Source organism: Sus scrofa, chromosome 15, assembly GCF_054392235.1.
Source record: "Sus scrofa isolate SSC_HxYL_T2T_F1_AM1 chromosome 15, Sscrofa_HxYL_maternal_Yorkshire_Landrace_v2.0, whole genome shotgun sequence".
Taxonomy (NCBI): domain Eukaryota; kingdom Metazoa; phylum Chordata; class Mammalia; order Artiodactyla; family Suidae; genus Sus; species Sus scrofa.
In genome coordinates, this window is record NC_139397.1 from 134,633,704 (window position 1) to 134,651,006 (window position 17,303).

The 17,303-nt window shown below is 47.6% G+C and overlaps 1 protein-coding gene across 6 annotated transcripts; it reads right to left on the bottom strand.

Annotated features, from left to right (window-relative positions):
• Positions 1–385: 385 nt before the first annotated feature.
• On the bottom strand, positions 386–14,806 carry LOC100515345 (C-X-C chemokine receptor type 2). Of its 6 annotated transcripts, none has more exons than XM_084999248.1 (3): positions 14,569–14,806; positions 8,554–8,699; positions 386–4,313 (listed from the first exon to the last, which is right to left on the bottom strand). In XM_084999248.1, exons 2-3 carry the CDS (start codon positions 8,567–8,569, stop codon positions 3,235–3,237), a joined length of 1,095 nt encoding a protein of 364 aa, XP_084855374.1. In that variant the 5' UTR covers positions 8,570–8,699; positions 14,569–14,806; the 3' UTR covers positions 386–3,234. The 6 variants fall into 6 exon arrangements, with proteins under 6 accessions (XP_084855374.1, XP_084855375.1, XP_084855376.1 ...); XM_084999249.1 differs by having other exon boundaries at positions 7,962–8,699; positions 14,569–14,800; XM_084999250.1 differs by having other exon boundaries at positions 7,916–8,699; positions 14,569–14,747.
• Between the last annotated feature and the right edge of the window lie 2,497 nt (positions 14,807–17,303).

The following is a 17,303-nucleotide window of genomic DNA, read 5'->3' on the forward strand; positions in this document are numbered from 1 at the left end:
AAGAGATTATGAATCACTGAAAGCTCAGAGGATGGCTAGTATTTTTAGCAATGAAGTATTTTTTAATTAAAAATTAAAGTATTTTTGAGTATTTTTTAATTAATGGGCTTTTAAAAAATTTTACGGCTGCACCTGAAGCATTTGGAAGTTCCGGGGCCAGGGATTGAGTACAAACCCCAGCTGCAACATGTGCCCCATCCTTTAAGTCACTGTGCCAGGCTGAGCTGCCAACCTGAGCTGCTGTGGTCAGGTTCTTAACCCACTGTCACAGCAGGAACTCCAAGGAATGTACAATTTTTAGACACAACCCTAGTGCAGACTGCAGTGTAGAGTAAATATAACTTTTTATGCACACTGGGAAGCCAGAAGAATTCAGGCAACTGGCTTTATCTCCATATTTGCTTTATTGCAGTCATCTGGAAGCAAACACACAACATCTCCAAGTCATGCCTGTACTTCTTCACCATCTCTTGGTTAGAGGTCATGTCTAGAACGACATCTCTGGGAAGACCCTTAGACCAAAGAGGTGATGGTCATTTTATTTCATCTGCATCTATGAGAATTTTTAGTCTCTGAAAGACCCTAATTAAAATACAAGTTGCTGGGAAAGGGGCAATCTTAAACCCCTATGGAATAAAACACAGATTACCATTAATATTTTTGCTGGAACCAGTAAGAATGGGCCACTGGATAGGGAGGTAAGAGGGGGTGAGGGGTCTGGGGTTGGTCAGAAGGGGAACAGTATAGAGGGATATAGTATAATTCAATACAATAACTTGGAGACTGGAACATTTTAACAGCCCAGAAGACAAATTTTCAAAATTTAAAATCAGCAGGCCATTGTGCAGAACTTAGAGTAGCACCCCTCTTTCTGTCCCCCATCCAACTCTTGAAGTTTACCCCATCCCTAACCCAATTCCTTCCCTAATTCTCTCCCCTCTCTGATCCTCCGCTATTCCTCTCCTAAGATGCGCCCCATACCTGATCCCAGCCTCATCCTGCACGTGGAGCTCTTCCGTGAGGTAAACAATCTCCCTGACCTTGACCAGATGTCGAATCTTTACTATATCTGGTGATTGGAACACCAGTTTTTGATATTTTCATACACCTATTATTTCAGTACCAAACCCTGGCATTTTCACAGATCTGAAGTCCAAATCATTGAGCTATACCCAGAGAATTATACACTGCATTAAAAAAAGAATCTAACTAAACTGTGTTGCACTTGTTTGAAAAGAGTTCTTCTCTGTTTAAAAGTCTCCCAAGTTATTAATTGCTGTGTGATTCCCACTTCACAGGTTACTAGTGAGACCAAGCATCTTTTCAGATGTGTATTCATCATTTGTATTTCGCCAGACCCAGTATGGATCCTTATTTACTTGATGGAGTTGTTCTTAGGGGCAACAGAGGATGAAGGAAGATGTGCACTGAGTTATACAGTAGGAGAGGTGGAGAAGGGAGTAAGGGAGGGAGGGAGAGGAAAGGAAGGTTCTCAGACTAGGTTCCCAGAATCTCTCCCCAGATTCTTCCTACATTCTTCTGTCTTCTCCTCCTGAATCAGATGGACCTCTTAGGGCTTGAGCCCCTAACTCCTTCTTCACCAACCTACTCATAGAGTCTCAAGCTGGACAGGCCATGATGTCACCATCCTGGCCCCTGGAAGAGCATCTTAGGCAATGCTCCAGAGAGGATGGTGACACTACTAGTGATGCCTTTTCTTCCAGCCACTAACTAGACTAAACAATAGTGGTCACTATTGCAGCCGCCAACCCATCCCTGACACTCATGCCATTTCTAACACCCTTCCCACACCCCCACATTCATCCCCTTCCCAACCATACCTGCTCCTAAGCCCATTTCCAGCCTCCCTGAATCTCACTCATCCCATCCCTAGCCTCGATCTATTTCTGGATCTCTCCCTTTTCCTGAAATTCATCTGTCTCTGACCATCTGCCTTATCACAAGCTGTCATCCCATCCTCAGCTCTCCTATACTTCCTCTCTGACTCCAACCTAACCCTTGATCCCAATCTTACTGTTGATCTAAATCCCATCTCTGAGCCTTACTCCATTCCCAACCTCAAACCAAATGAAGCTTTTTCCTTTTGTTGTTATTTCGTTGGGATTTTTTTAAAAGAGTTTTGCCATTTTAACTCTTCTGTTTAGGTCTCCAATGCATTCTGAGTTAACTTTTGTATACGGTATAAGATAAGGGTCCAATTTCATTCTTGTGCATATGGCTATCTAATTTTCCCAGCACAATTTGGGGAAAGACTATCCTTTTTCAACTGCATAGACTTGTTATCCTTGCTGAAAATCATTTAATCATTTACTCTTAAGTTTATTTCTGAGCTATTTATTCTCAGGTTCTTTTTATCCTTTGGCTCCATCAGCCGAAGTGTGTTAAGCATAATTTTTGCCTCATTATCGGAAAGTGGCTGCCTCAGCAGCACACATCATGTCCTATAACCATATTCAAAGGCAAGAACCAAGGATATGTACCTATATTTGTGTGTCTCTCTCTCTTCCAAGTCAAGAATATTTCCCAGGAGTCCCCTGGCCCCATTATATTTCCTCTAGTGCTTGTGAAAGAGATTATCACATTTTCTAGGTTTTTTGAGCTGGTTGCTAAACATCACCACCCTTGAAATCAACCATAGAGGGAGCATTTATTTATACCACAGAGCATGGCAAATCCTACAAATCAAGACTTTTTCCCTAGGAGAATGGCTTACCAGCACACTAGTGCCCCTCATTCTTATTAATCAGAACCAGGGGATAGGGCCACTCATAGCTTAAGAGAGGCTTAGAAAGTGAGTGTCTGTCCTTCTCAGCCTCTCTCAAGGGAGGTAGACTTTGCCAGGAGGCAAGGAAAGGGAGAGTTGGGGAAGGAACTCGCAGTGTTTGAGACTGATGGCTCCCAATGGTGGGAACTCTCTGTAATCGCTTCAAGAACACCTTCAAAGAACGTCTGCCAGAAGTCAGAGGGCTGTGGGCTCAATGGTAGAGTCGGGTGGACTGAGCTCTAGCAGTTGACAAGGTAATTACGGTAAGGGCTGGGGGCCAGGGCAGGCTCTCTCCACCAGAAGGTGGGGGCCTGCCAAGGAAGTGGCCTCAGCAACTTCCTGTAACCACAGTGGGGGGCTGCCTTGACCCAGGGCTGTGAACAGCCAGAGGACACGAGGCTGGCTCAGAATGGACACCGAGGGGAAGGGAGGAGTCCCGCGTGGGGGCCTTAGAGGGTGGTAGAAGTGTTCCCTGAAGAAGAGCCAACGAAGGAAGGCCTGCCGTCCTTGACCAAGTACTCCTTGCTGATCAGGCCGTGGATGGCCATGATCTTGAGGAGCCCGTGGCGAAACTTCTGGCCAATGAAGACGTAGATGAGAGGATTGAGGCAGCTGTGCAGGAAGCCCAGGATCTCGGTGGCATCCAGGGCCCGGCCGATGTCGTTGCGGCGCTCACAGGTCTCAGCGATCACCCGGGCCCTCATGAGGGTGTCTGCCACCAGGACCAGGTTGTAGGGCAGCCAGCAGAGCAGGAAGACGAGCACGACGGCAAAGATGACGCGCATGGCCCGGTGCTTCTGCCCCATGTGGGCGGCAAACAGGGTGCGCAGGGTGAGTCCGTAGCAGAACAGCATGACCAGCAGGGGCAGGAGGAAGCCAAAGGTCTGGGGCAGGACCCGCATCACCATCCGCCACTTTGTTGTATTGGCGCCCAGATCCTCGTAGCAGACGGGGCTGGAGTAGGGTGGATGGTAGGCTTCACGGAAGATGAAGATGGGCAGGGCCAGGACCAAGGACAGGGCCCAGATGCCTGTGCATATGAACTTGACCCAGTGGCGCTTCTGGGTCAGCGTGCGTGTGGCGTGGACGATGGCTAGGTAGCGGTCCACGCTGATGCAGGCCAGCAGTAGAATACCACTGTAGAAGTTGACTTCCTTCAGGAGCGAGACCACCTTGCACAGAGGGGTGCCAAAGATCCAGCCCTTTGCCTTGGAGGTGGCCCAGATAGGCAAGGTCAGGGCAAAGAGCAGGTCAGCCATGGCCAGGTTCAGCAGGTAGACATCAGTGACAGAGCGGCCGACACGGCTGTATAAAATGACCAGCATCACCAGGGAGTTTCCCAGTAGGCTTAGCAGGAAGACCAGGGCATAGATGACAACTACGGCATACTTGTTGAGTGACTCAGTGTCTATCCTACAGGGACTATAGTAATGTTCGTCTGTGGGTGGCGTGCCAGTGAAATTTTCAAAGTCATCCCCGAACAATTCCAACAAATCCTTGTCATCCAAGACAGCAGTCATGATGTGATCTAGTTGAAAGACAAGAAAGAAAGAAAGGTGAATTAGTAACTCAGATTCAAGTCACTCTCAGCAAGGATGTGAGAATGGTTGCTAGGATATCTTCTACTTCTCTGTTGGTTTGGCAACTGGAGATCCCTTCCAGCACCTCTATCTTGGACTGCTTTAGAGATTAGCTTCACCATGTTGTCAACTTTCCATAACTCCAAGACTTGAGTGTGGGATAAGATGAACTATAGGGAAAACTTCTGCCATTGGTCGGCCCGACAACGGCATCAACTCTACCTGTAACGCTGCTTCTGTGCTCCTTGGCTTTCTCCATCCTTAGCCATGTGTGTGCATTCGGATGGGAGGACCAGTTTGGTCCTATACATCGGAGGGGGGCCAGCATTAGGTAAAATGGAAGGAAGCAAGTCTGCTCTCAGATGTCCCTGTCTGTGTTATTTTCCATCCTAGGCTTTTCTTGATTCTTGTTTAACCTTCTTAAAATCTACTGTGGGAAGAAAATGACAGCAATGGATTGCTAAAGTGTATTTTCAGCCTTCTCTCTACAGAAGCATTAAATGTTTCGATCTTCCATCTAAAGCCAGTATAAGAATTTGAGAAAGTCCCCACTTGGTCCATGAAATCATACCCTAAACATCCACAGAGTCATTCAGCAGTTTTCAAACATCTTTTTAAATTGTGAAACCTCTGTTGAAGCAAAATCTTTTCAACATGTAAAACAGATAAAAGACCCTCTGCTGGGGAGGGAGGGCATGAAGCTCACTCCACCCACAGACCTGCTACAAAACCCCCAGGGCTCTTTAGAGAACAGTCTGAAAACCTTGAGAAAATTACCAAGACTGGAAAAAAGCATCTTTGGTATCCAGGGCTCATTCTATCCTGATTCTATCATTAATAAGCTGTGTGACCTTGAGTGGATCTTTGGACCTCTACAGATTTCCACTTTCTCATCCAAATTGAGGTAGGCAGAGTAAGTAACCCCTGAGTTCTTTCCAAACCTAAGGTTCTACAAGTTCATTCAAATCCACACCTTTTAATACCCCCGCCAGTACTGCATTTTTACAGAAGACAAAGCCACAGGGCAAAGCAAGAAACATCAGATTTGGGAAAGTCATACTCTTGCCTGTGAAAAGGAGAGGTAGGAAAGGAGGAGGGGAGAGGCTGTGCCTTCCTCAGCACCCTCTACAGCCCCGTTGAAGGTCAGGATTGAATACACTGTCATGAGGGAGAAGGAAGGGAGGCAAATGAGCAGAAATCACAGGTCCCAGACAAATGGATGAATTTTCTAAAAGACAATTAAACTAAGTTGCCCTGCCCCAAAGAAAGTCCTGACAAACAGAGGTGGCTTCCTACCTGAATCACCAGCCATGTTCATCCAGCCAGAGCCTGGAGCTCAGAAACCTGAGTGACTTAACGCTGAGAGGGAACTTGATGAGTAAAGTGCAATTGGGAAGCTACGTCACAGCACACCTCCTCCCCCAGCCCTGCCCATGTCTACCTTTGGAGAACAGGTTAAGTCAAGAGATCACAGAGCATCAGACACCCCCAGGGCCCACATATCCAAGCAGGGGAACCAGAAATGAAAGTGGAGTTGAGAGTCCATTATCTGAATTCTCCGCTCTGTGGGTGACTATTTTTCTTCTCTTTCTTTTCTTGCATGTGTTTCCATTTGAAGCCTTCTAACTTGCCTGCCATGAATAAAGGGGAAAGGACTTGACTTTGTACAGCAGAGACTTCAGAAGGAGTCCACAGTAGGGGGGCACCTTGTAGGAAGCCCCCACTAGGAGGGACTAGAGGGCAGCTTTGTGGAGAGGAGGCAGAAGATTGCCCTTGAGCTGCATTTGGACAGTGAGCACAGAATTTTTGCTGAAACCCTACGCTTCTTTGGGGTAAAGATATTGGTGGAATTTTAAAAGGAGAATTAATCAATTAGAATGGCCCCAAGGCTGGGGGCCACTCTTGGAGTCTGGCTGGACAAGAGAGGGACCACTGGAACTGGGGCAGCGGGTGAAGCAAGGAGTGGGGGTAAGTCATTCTCTCCTCTCTCAGGGATGATGGAACCTGCCTCAGTTGCCACCAGCCACTAACGTCTGTCCCCTGGCTCCACTGCTGGTACGTTTTGTGCCCATACTTTACCTCTGGTACTTCCGTGGCATGTGGACGTTCCCAGGCCCGGGATCGAACTGAGCCGCAGCAGTGACAATGCCGATCCCTAACCCGCTGCACCACAAGAGAAATCCTACCTCCGGTGCTTTAATCACTTCTCCATTATAACATGAACCCCATGGTTCTATGATGATGTGTTTACAAGCCAGCCTGCTCCTCTAGACCATGGGCTGCTAGAGACCCTCTCCGATTCATCTTCAGAGCAGAACAGTGATCCCTCAGTAGTTGGAAAATAAATGACATCAGTCATCTCTCCTTTGACTCACGAGTCCCGGATCCTCATGGTGATGCAGACTGTCTGTCACTGTAAGCCACACGGTCTACATAAGGTGAGCCTGAAAGCTGTACTTCCTTCCAGCTGGGCTGGTCTGTCTGTCCTTTCCAAACCATCGTCTCCTGTTTAGAGTTGGTGCGAATCTGTGCAAGTGTAAATTCTGCCCCTACCATAAGTGCCAGTGTGTCACGGTGCCTACAGTTCTGCCCACTGGCAAGCATATTTTTTAAACTAAGTCATGCTCTCCTCCTGGGTTCTCTTATCCTTTATAAGTAATAGCAGGAAGTGTAAGGAGACAATCGCCCTGGGGCTACCCATGCTTTGCTTTTACAGGTGTTGGACAATTGTGATCTGATGCCTCAACTAGAAAGGACTTGAATATGGGGCAGTCCCTTAAGGGAGCAAATATTCCTCCTGTTAACAATCTTAGGGAAGAGTTCCCATCGTGGTACAGCGGTTAACAAACCAGACTAGGACCCATGAGGATGCGGGTTCAATCCTTGGCCTTGCTCAGTGGGTTAAGGATCTGCATTGCTATGAGCTGTGGTATAGGTCGCAGACGTGGCTCGGATCTGGCGTTACTGTGGCTGTGGCGTAGGCCAGTGGCTACAGCTCTGATTCAACCCCTAGCCTGGGATGCAGCCCTAAAATGACAAAAAATCATCATCATCAACATCATCATCTAGGGAAAAGGTAGCACCTGGGGCAGAAAATGCGGAACGTCAGAGAAAACAGACTGGGGTCTGAACAGCTGAGGGAGTGTTTGCCACAAGGGGGCAGCAGTTCCTGGACAGGGAAGTCTTGGCAAGGAAGGGACTCACTGAGAAAGACCAGGGCGAGAGCCGCCCAATCTAATACCTAGTTTTAAGTTCCTTTTTAAGTATAATTCCTCTCTGCTTTTCCTAAGCCCTCGGTCAAGTTGCTCAGCATTCCGGTCCATTTCAACGAATCACCGGAGTATTAGGGAAGAGTCTGGTTCTCCCTCAAACCCGAGGAGTTATAGGGAAGCAGCCCTTCTGAATGATGGTGGTAGTTTAGGTCTCCAGTGGGAAGACAATCCGGAAGACAAGAGTTGAAAACAGTCTTTCTTTTCATGGTAGAAAAGAGCATTTCCTTGAATGAGAGGGACAGGCACATAGAGATGAGCCTGGAATAACATTTACCCACCTGAAAATGTTCCAGCAAGTTCGCCCACCCAACATATCTTCCGTACCTCACTTCCCACGTGTAACAGCTCCCTCTGAAATGGATTGATAATGTTCCCAGTGGGAAAGCAGTTTCCATTCTGTGCAGAACATCCAGTGCTACAAAGATTATTGTGACATGTGCAATCCGCTGGCAAAACACGGAGGTCTGTTCTTGCCATTCTCATTTAGAAATGTAGCTTCTATGCAAGACCATGTGAACAGCACAGCATGGCTGTATGCATATCTGTTTTGTCCCTCTGTCAGCTTTGATGCCAGCATCAGCATCTCTTCACATCCCTGCAGAAGAACGCACTTGGACCTGGGGACCAAAGAAGAGGCAAGGGAGATGAAGGAGAGAGTTCTCCCTCTCTCGGGTGATGGTCAGCATTGCCTTAGTGATAGGTTCAAGGGCCAGTATGTGACCTAAGATGATCCTACTCAGAGCCAAGTCCGGGATGGTTGTTTAATGACGGTGGAGACGCAAGTATGTAGTCTCATTGCTGCTGCAAGCCATTTTGCTTCCATAAATGGCAAACCAGTCTAATGACAAAAACTAACACTAGGAGGAGGGCAGAATCAGAGAATCATAGCGAAACGGAGCCAGGGTCCTGCACATACCATGCCCAGAGGTCATTGTCTCTGTGTACTTCTCAGTTGCATGAGCCAATAAATTGTCTTTATTGTTAAGACCAGTTCAAGTGGAGTTTGCTGTGACACGCAACCAAAACTGCCCGAGTGAGAAAGTTCTGGAACCCAACAGTGATCTAGGATGAGAGGAGAGGGGAGGGGATGTCAGTGTGTCTCAGGGTCCTGGCAGACAGGATGACGTCAGGACTCGACAGGGGTGTGACCTGGGCGGGTGCAGCCCTCCCAGCCCTGATTCCTAGGCTCTGGTGGAAGCCAGAGGCACCTTGGAGAGTGAGAAGAGACCCAGCTGAGAACAATCTCCTGCATATACTCAGGAAATCCCCGGAAACCCCTGCTTTGGAGACAGACAGACTATGATTCGACTATTGACTTTCCTTTAACATTTTACGACCTTGGGCACATTTCTCAACATGTATCAAAATATCCTTTTCCAGGGAGTTCCCTGGTGGGCTAGTGATTAGGGCTTGGTTCTTTCACCACTGTGATCTGGGTTCAACCCCTGGTCTGGGAACTAAGATCCCACATCAGGCCGCTGTGCACCACAGCCAAAAAAGTAAAAATAAAGAAATAAATAATCCGAATGGATAAAGAAGATATGGTACATATATGCAGTGGAATAGTACTCTGCCATGAAAAAAAGAATGAGATAATGCCACGTGCAGCAACATAGATGGACATAGAGATTATTGTACTAACTCAGAAATAAGTCAGAAAGACAAAGACAAATACCATATATATCACGTACATGTATAATCTAAAATATGACACAAATGAACCTATCAACAAACAGAAACAGAGTCACAGACATAGAGAGCAGACTTGTGGTTGCCAGGGTGGAAGGGGTAGGTGAAGGATGGACTGGGAGTTTGGGATTAGCAGATACAAACTATTATGTATAGAATGGATAAACAAGGTCCTACTGTATAGCACTGGGGACTATTTCACTATCCTGTGATAAACCATAATGGAAAAGAATATAAAAAAGAATATATGTATGTATGTATATGTATAACTGAACCACATTGCTATACAGCAAAAAATAACATGACGTTGTAAATCAACTATACTTGACTAAAATAAATTTTTTAAATAAACAAATAGAGGAGTTCCCTTCGTGGCGCAGTGGTTAACGAATCTGACTAGGAACCATGAGGTTGCAGGTTCGATCCCTGGCCTTGCTCAGTGGGTTAAGGATCCAGCATTGCTGTGAGCTGTGGTGTAGGTTGCAGACGCGGCTCGGATCCCGCATTGCTGTGACTCTGGCGTAGGCAGGCGGCTACAGCTCCGATTAGACTCTTAGCCTGGGAACCTCCATATGCCATGGGAGCGGCCCTAGAAAAGGCAAAAAGACATAAATAAATAAATAAATAAATAAATAAATAAATAGAAAGAAATAGAGATAGTCCACAGGAATCATGAAAAAAAAAATCTTTCTCCACAAAACTGGGACACTTACCTCGTGGAGCTGTGTGATGAGGAAAGGGGTAAGACTACAGGTTCTAGAACCAAACTACCACAGGGCAACTCCTAGCTCTGCCCGTGGCCAGTTGTGTGCCCTTGGGACGCTTAGATACTCACGCTGTGCCTCAGTTTTCTCTTCTGTAGTAATAAAGTAGGAGGTAGCTCATGGGATTGGCATGACGATTGGTGTTTATACATGCAAGAGTGCTTAGCGCAGGATCTGGCAGATAATAGCGTTCCATGATTTTAGCTGTCCACATACAGTCCTGGTGGGAGAGTAACTACCAGACTCACTCAATGTCATCGCAAACCCTCTGACCCTGCAATCCCATGTATGTGATGGAGAGAAGGAAGGAAAGACATAGGAGGGGAGAGAGGGTGGGAACGATGGAGGGAGGACAAGGTTTACCATAGAGTTGTTTTTTGTTTTTGTTTTTGTTTTTTGTTTTTTGTTTTTTTTTTTTTTGTCTTTTTGCTATTTCTTTGGGCTGCTCCCGCGGCATATGGAGGTTCCCAGGCTAGGGGTCGAATCGGAGCTGTAGCCACCGGCCTACGCCAGAGCCACAGCAACGCAGGATCCGAGCCGCATCTGCAACCTACACCACAGCTCATGGCAACGCCGGATCGTTAACCCACTGAGCAAGGGCAGGGACCGAACCCGCAACCTCATGGTTCCTAGTCGGATTCGTTAACCACTGCGCCACGACGGGAACTCCCATAGAGTTGTTTATCGTGATAAAATTGGGTAGCATTTCAAGGCCCTTCAAAAAAAAAAGGAGTTCCCATTATGGCTCAGCAGGTTAAGAACCTCTCATAGTCTCCGTGAGGATGTGGGCTGGATCCCTGACCTCACTCAGTGGGTTAAGGATCTAGCGTTGCTGCAAGCTGCTGCCAGCTGTTGTGGAGGTCTCAGCTGCAGCTCCAAGACGACCCCTAGCCTAGGAACTCCATATGCCACAGGTTCGGCTATAAAAAGGAAAAAAAAAAAAAAAAAAAAAACACTTTTTTACAAATTACACTAGATCTGTAAAATTAAACACTATGTGTCTATAAGACACAATAAAGTGGTAATAACACTTTGTAATGAATATACATAAGTGCACAAGGAGAAAATAGGAGAGGGTCAAAATGTCCACAGTGGTGATCCTTGGGTGGAAGGACTATGGACATTTTCTTTCTTGCTTCCTTTTCTCTTTTCTTTCTTGGCTGCGCCTGCAACTTGCAGAAGTTCCTGGGCTAGGGATTGAACTCCATCCACAGCAGTAATCCAAGCCACAGCAGTGACAACACCAGATCCTCACCCAGGAAGCCACCAAGGAACTCCTTTCGATGTGGCCCATAAATGAGCATTGCTTTTGCAGTTAGAAAGAATTATGGGAGTCCCTGTGGTGGCTCAGTGGTTAACAAATCCAACTCGGAACTTCGAGGTTTCGGGTTCAATCCCTGGCCTTGCTCAGTGGGTTAAGGATCTGGCGTTGCCGTGAACTGTGGTGTAGGTCGCAGACGCGGCTCAGATCCCACGTTGCTGTGGCTGTGGTGGAGGCCGGCGGCTACAGCTCCAATTAGACCCCTAGCCTGGGAACCTCCATATGCCACAGGAGCGGCCCTAGAAATGGCAAAAAGACAAAAAAAGAAAAGAAAAAATAGAAAAGAATTATGTATTTAGCCATTTTCATTAAAGAGTAAATAAATATGGGGTTCCCGCTGTGGTGCAGCAGGATCAGGGGCATCTTGGGAGCACTGGGATGCAGGTTCGATCCCCAGCCTAGCCCAGTGGGTTAAGGATCCAGCATTGCTGCAGCTGCGGCTTCGGTCACAGCAGTGGCTCAGATCTGATCCCGGGCCCAGGAGCTCCATATGCTGCAGGGCAGCCAAAAAAGACAAAAAAGTAAATAACACTCTGATGATGCGTTTCCCTCTCCTGGCTCAGGTTTGCCCGTCCAGCTCAGACTGTGAGCAGATGTCCAGGCCTCTGAGCCTCCTCCCCTTTGAACCCCAAACTCCTCAACCCTTCAACCCTCTACAGCCACCTTCCCTCTGGAGCCCCCGTGTCACCCAACCTGGTTCTCCACTGTTGTACTTTGCAGACGGGATTACACTCATTTTGAGGACTCCTTCTCTCTCACTGGACAGGGACCAGGCAGGACTCAGACACAGGGCATAATTAATAAAGAACCTCTTCCTTTCCCCCTTGCCCCTCTGCAAAGGATTCTATTTTGCATCCTCAGTGCCCAACAAAGTGTGTGACACACACTCATAGAGGCCAAACAGGGAGCAGGCATGGGACCCTGCAGTCTACAGGGCCCGGTGCTGGGAAGAGCCCTGTGCTTGGGGTGTAATGCTTGGGGGCCACTGCCTTGAGAAGCTTAATAGTTTTATCTCAGAATTTGTGTTTCATGGAGAATTTCCCGTCATGGCACAGCCGAAACGAAACTGACTAGGAACCATGAGGTTGCAGGTTTGATCCCTGGCCTCACTCAGTGGATTAAGGATCCAGCGGTGTCATGAGCTGTGGTGCAGGTTGCAGATGCGGCTCGGATCTGATGTTGCTGTGGCTGTGGGCTGCAGCTCCAATTGGACCCCTAGCCTGGGAACCTCCATATGATGTGGGTGCAGCTCTGAAAAAAAAAAAAAAAGAATTTGTGCTTCATGAGTCAAGTCTGATGGGGCAATTGAATATGCACAAGGGCTTGGAGTTCAGCTCTAGTGCAGTCCCACCTCTTGTTGCCTCCCTGGGATGGGGGGCTCAGTCCTCCACTCCCCTCCACAAGTACCCTGCACCCCAGGGAGTGTATCATGAAAAAGCAAATAAAAAACACCCTTAAGAGAAAGACCATGGAAGAAGAAAACAAGTGTTTTGTTTGTTGCTTTTTGAGCAAAGGTCCTGCAAGGGCATATTGTACTGGGTCGGGTCCTGCAAAATTTGCAGCTAGCCTGGACACCAAGGAAATATCTGTTAGATGGATGAAATATTGAAAGAGTGGAGAGGAGATAAATGGCAGGCTGGACACCTTACCCGAGCCCAGGTGATGGCAACTCCATCCTTCCAATAGCTCAGGCCAGAATTCGTGACTCATCTTTAGCACCTCTTTATCTCTTACTTTCAATCCACCAGAAACTTCTGCTGACTCTACCCAAATAAATTCCAATTCAGGGGTTCCCTTCATGGCTCAGCGGTAATGAACCTGACTAGTACCCATGAGGACTCAGGTTCAATCCCTGGCCTCACTCAGTGGGTTAAGGATCCAGCGTTGCTGTGTGCTGTGGTGTAAGTCGCAGACGCAGTTTGGATCCCACATTGCTGTGGCTGTGGCGTAGGCCAGCATCTATAGCTCCAATTCAACCCCTAGACTGGGAATTTCCCTATGCTGCAGGTGCAGCCCTAAAAAGACAAAAAAAAAAAAATCCAGCTCCTATTTTTTTCTCTCCTCTCTTGCTGTCGCCCTGGCCTCTGCCACCATCCCTTCTCAGCTCGATTGCTGAGGCCACCTCTCTGTCTCCCCTGGGTCTGCCCTTTCTCTTCTCCATGTCCGCCAGAGTGATCTGCTTATGTTTTAAATCAGATCATGGCATGTCTTTTACTATCCTCCAGTGTCACCAAGAATGAATTTTACTGCTTTCATGTTTCGAGTGCATTTTAAGTAACTTCACGGTGGAGACACCAGGCAAACCCTACCTTCCCCAAGTGGGCAAGGCTGATGTCACCAAGGATGCGATATGGGTCTCACTTATCCCGAGATGATGTGAGGAGAAGGGCACCTCCCCTCTGTGGAATTCTCTCCAAAAACCCATCACCCCATCTAACCCTGAGAAAAACATCAGACAAGCCCAGGCTGGGATGTGTTCTACAGGGTACCTGGCCAGTCCTCTTCAACGTGCTCAAGGTCATGAAAAGCAAGCAAAGACTAAGCAAAAGCATCACAGACCAAGGGGATTGGGGAGCTATGCCAACCAAATGCCATGGGGAGCCCTAACCTGGGATCCTGCTACAGAAGGAGATCGCGGAAAGCTGACAACATCCAAATAAAATCTGGAGTTTCATTAATACTTGTTTTTAAAGTTGCTATTTTTTTTTCTTTTTAGGGCCGCACCTGTGGTGTATGGAAGTTCCCAGGCTAGAGGTCAAATCAGAGCAGCTGCCAACCTACACCACAGCCACAGCAACACCAGATCCAAGCCATTCTACGATCTACACCACAGCTCATGGTAACACTGGATCCTTAACCCACTGAGTGAGGCCAGAGGTCAAACTCACATCCTCATGGATATTAGTCAGGTTCATAGCCCCTGAGCCACAACAGGAATTCCTATTTTTAGTTCGAAATTGGGAATAGGTATTGAAAAAAGCCCATGAAGAGAGGCATATTTTTTCTCCTCAGATAAATTAGCTTGGGAATTATGTTAATGCTTTTCTAACAAATAATGCTTGCAATATAGCCCACTTAATCATAGGAAAAAGCGAATACAATAAAAGCGAAAATCCTGCCCCCCCGGGGCTAAAACAACAGAGGAGTATTTTCTCACAGTTCCGGAGACTGGAAGTCCAAGATCACGGTGGCAGCAGGGTTGGTTCCTTCCAAGGGCTGTAAGGGAGAAACGGTTCCAGGGCTCTCCCCTAGTTTCTGGTGGTTTGCTGGCAATCTCCTTGGTTGTTCACCTCAGCCTCTGCCTTCGTCTTCACATGGTGTTCTCCTTGTGCGCTTGTGTTTGTGTCCGAATTTCCTCTTTGTATAAGCTATGTTAGATTGGGGCTCCCTGTGATGACCTCATCTTAATTAATTATATCTGCAACAACCCTATTTCCAAATAAGGTCCCGTTTTGATGGACTGGAGGTTGGGGCTTTAACATGGGAATGAGGGAGGCAGGGAGGGACACAATCCGGTCCGTAGCATCCTCTAAGCATCTCTTCCCTTGTCCCTTAGAGCTCTGCTCTGGCCACACTGGCCTCCTGGTGCTGCTCCTGCCTTAGGGCATTGCCTGTGCTCTTTACCCCTGTGGAAATGCTCTCCTGTAGATGCTCCCACAGATAACTCCCTCTCCTTCTCACTGAGGCCCGCCCTGTAACCGAGGTATAGTTGCCCCTCTCCTGGCATTGCTAGCGTTCCTTACCCTCCTTTATTTTAAATATTTTCCTCTCCCCACAGCTCTCATAACGGCCTAATTGTTTACTGTCTCTTTCCTTTCTAGAATACAAATTTCACAGAGGCAGTGATCCTTATATACTTTTTTTTTTTTTTTTTTTTTTTTTGGTCTTTTTGCGTTTTCTTGAGCTGCTCCTGCGGTATATGGAGGTTCCCAGGCTAGGGGTCGAATTGGAGCTGTAGCCACCGGCCTACACCAGAGCCACAGCAACGCGGGATCCAAGCCACATCTGCAACCTACACCACAGCTCACGGCAACGCCAGATCCTTGATCTACTGAGCAAGGCCAGGGATCGAACCCACAACCTCATGGTTCCTAGTCGGATTCGTTAACCACTGCACCACGACGGGAACTCCTTTTTTTTTTTTTCCTTATATACTTTGATTACTGTATCCCAAGTGCCTAGGAGACAGCTTGGCCATTAGGGTGCCATAAAATACTGTTGACGAAAGAAAAGGAGCGAAAGATGGGTCATATTTCTAGAGACTGGGAGACCCGCAAGTGCCTGGCCTTCTGCTTATCTCGCCTCTGGCCTCTGGGAAATTACACTGGAGGGATGACCCCCACCTTGGCTTCAGAAAACATCAGACCCCTAATGATGCTGACAACAGCTGAGATCAAGCAAGAGCAGGAAAAAAATCATCATCATTGTCATCATCTACTCCTGGTCCAGGAGCTGTAGCTGCAAGATCTAGCCAGGAGAGGGCAGCATTACCTTCACATCAAACCAAACATTGCCAGGAGGGGGTGCCGGAGGGGCTGCCAGGCGAGGCGGCTGGGGGCAGGGGGAGTTAAAAACTCCCCCAAAAAATACCCTCCACCCACTAGAAGTTGAATTAAGCAGCCAACAGCTATAACTAATACCACCCTTTAAGGTCGGTAAACCCCTTAGCACTCATTCATTCTCCCTTTAACATCCTCCCAGGGGAAAGTTTAGAAATTGCCAGAGTGTGATGGTGGTTTCAGAGGAGCAGTTGATATTTATCATCCATGTGGCCACTATCTCAGTCAATTTGTCACAGGCTTCAAGCACTTAATCGCCCTGTCCTTGTGGCCATCCTCCTTCCTTCCGACCCATGGTTTTCTGTCCCTTTGTATGACCCCACACTTTCAAACACAACACATTTGGATGCACGTGGCAAAGCAATTCAAAGGTATTTTTCAAAGAACTGAAAATAATCCCATAGTTTTGCCATAGTTCATTTTTTAGTCCTCCAAAACTGTCTTAGCTCGGGCTGCCATCACAAAATACTGTGGACTAGGTGGCTTAAACAGGTATTTGTTTCTCACAGTTTGGGAGGCTGGAAGTCTGAGGTCAGCGTGCTGGCCTGGTTGCTTTAGGGTTTTTTGGTTTTGTTTTGCTTTGCTTTCCTGAAAGGGGCAGCATATGGACGTTCCCAGGTTGGGAGTCAAATCGGAGCTGCATCCACTGCCCTACACCACAGCCACAGCAATGCCAGATCCGAGCCACATCTGCAGCCTATACCGCCACTCAAGGCAATGCCAGATCCTTAATCCATGGAGAGAGGCCAGGGATCAAACTTGCATCTTCATGGATACTAGTCAGGTTCTTAACCCACTGAGCAACAACGGGAAATCCTGATTGGGCTTTGATTTTGGTTTTTAGTTTTTGGTTGGTGGTGTTGTGTGTGTGTATGCCCACCCCATATGGGGTTCCCAGGACGGGAATCAGATCCGAACCACAGCTGCAACCTAAGCTGTAGCTGCAGCAACTCCAGATCCTTAACCCTCTGCGCCAGGTCAGGGATCGAACTTGCATTCGTCCCAAGACACCTCCGACCCCATTGCACCACAGTGGGAACTCTCTGATTGGGATTTTGATGAGAGTTCTCTTCTTGTCCTTGCAGACCTTCCCTCTGTGCAGCTGTTTCTTCACAAGACAGAGAGAAAGAGCTCTGGCCTCTTCCTCTTCTTATAAGGGCACTAACCCCATCACAGGGGCCCTCACCCTCATGACTTCATCTAAACCTAACTGCCTCCCAAAGACCCCACCTCCAAACACCATCACCTCTGAGTTTAGGACTTCAGCACATGAACTGTGATGGTCCTGGCAGATCCAGTGTCTGGGGAGGACCTCCTGATTTATACTCCAACT

Coding starts and splice junctions, on each gene's coding strand:
- LOC100515345 (XM_084999250.1), bottom strand. CDS start 8,120: ATGAGAATGGCAAGAACAGACCTCCGTGTTTTGCCAGCGGATTGCACA. Junction 4,314..7,915: donor ACTTGCTGGAACATTTTCAG/GTGGGTAAATGT, acceptor TCTTTCAACTAG/ATCACATCATGACTGCTGTC.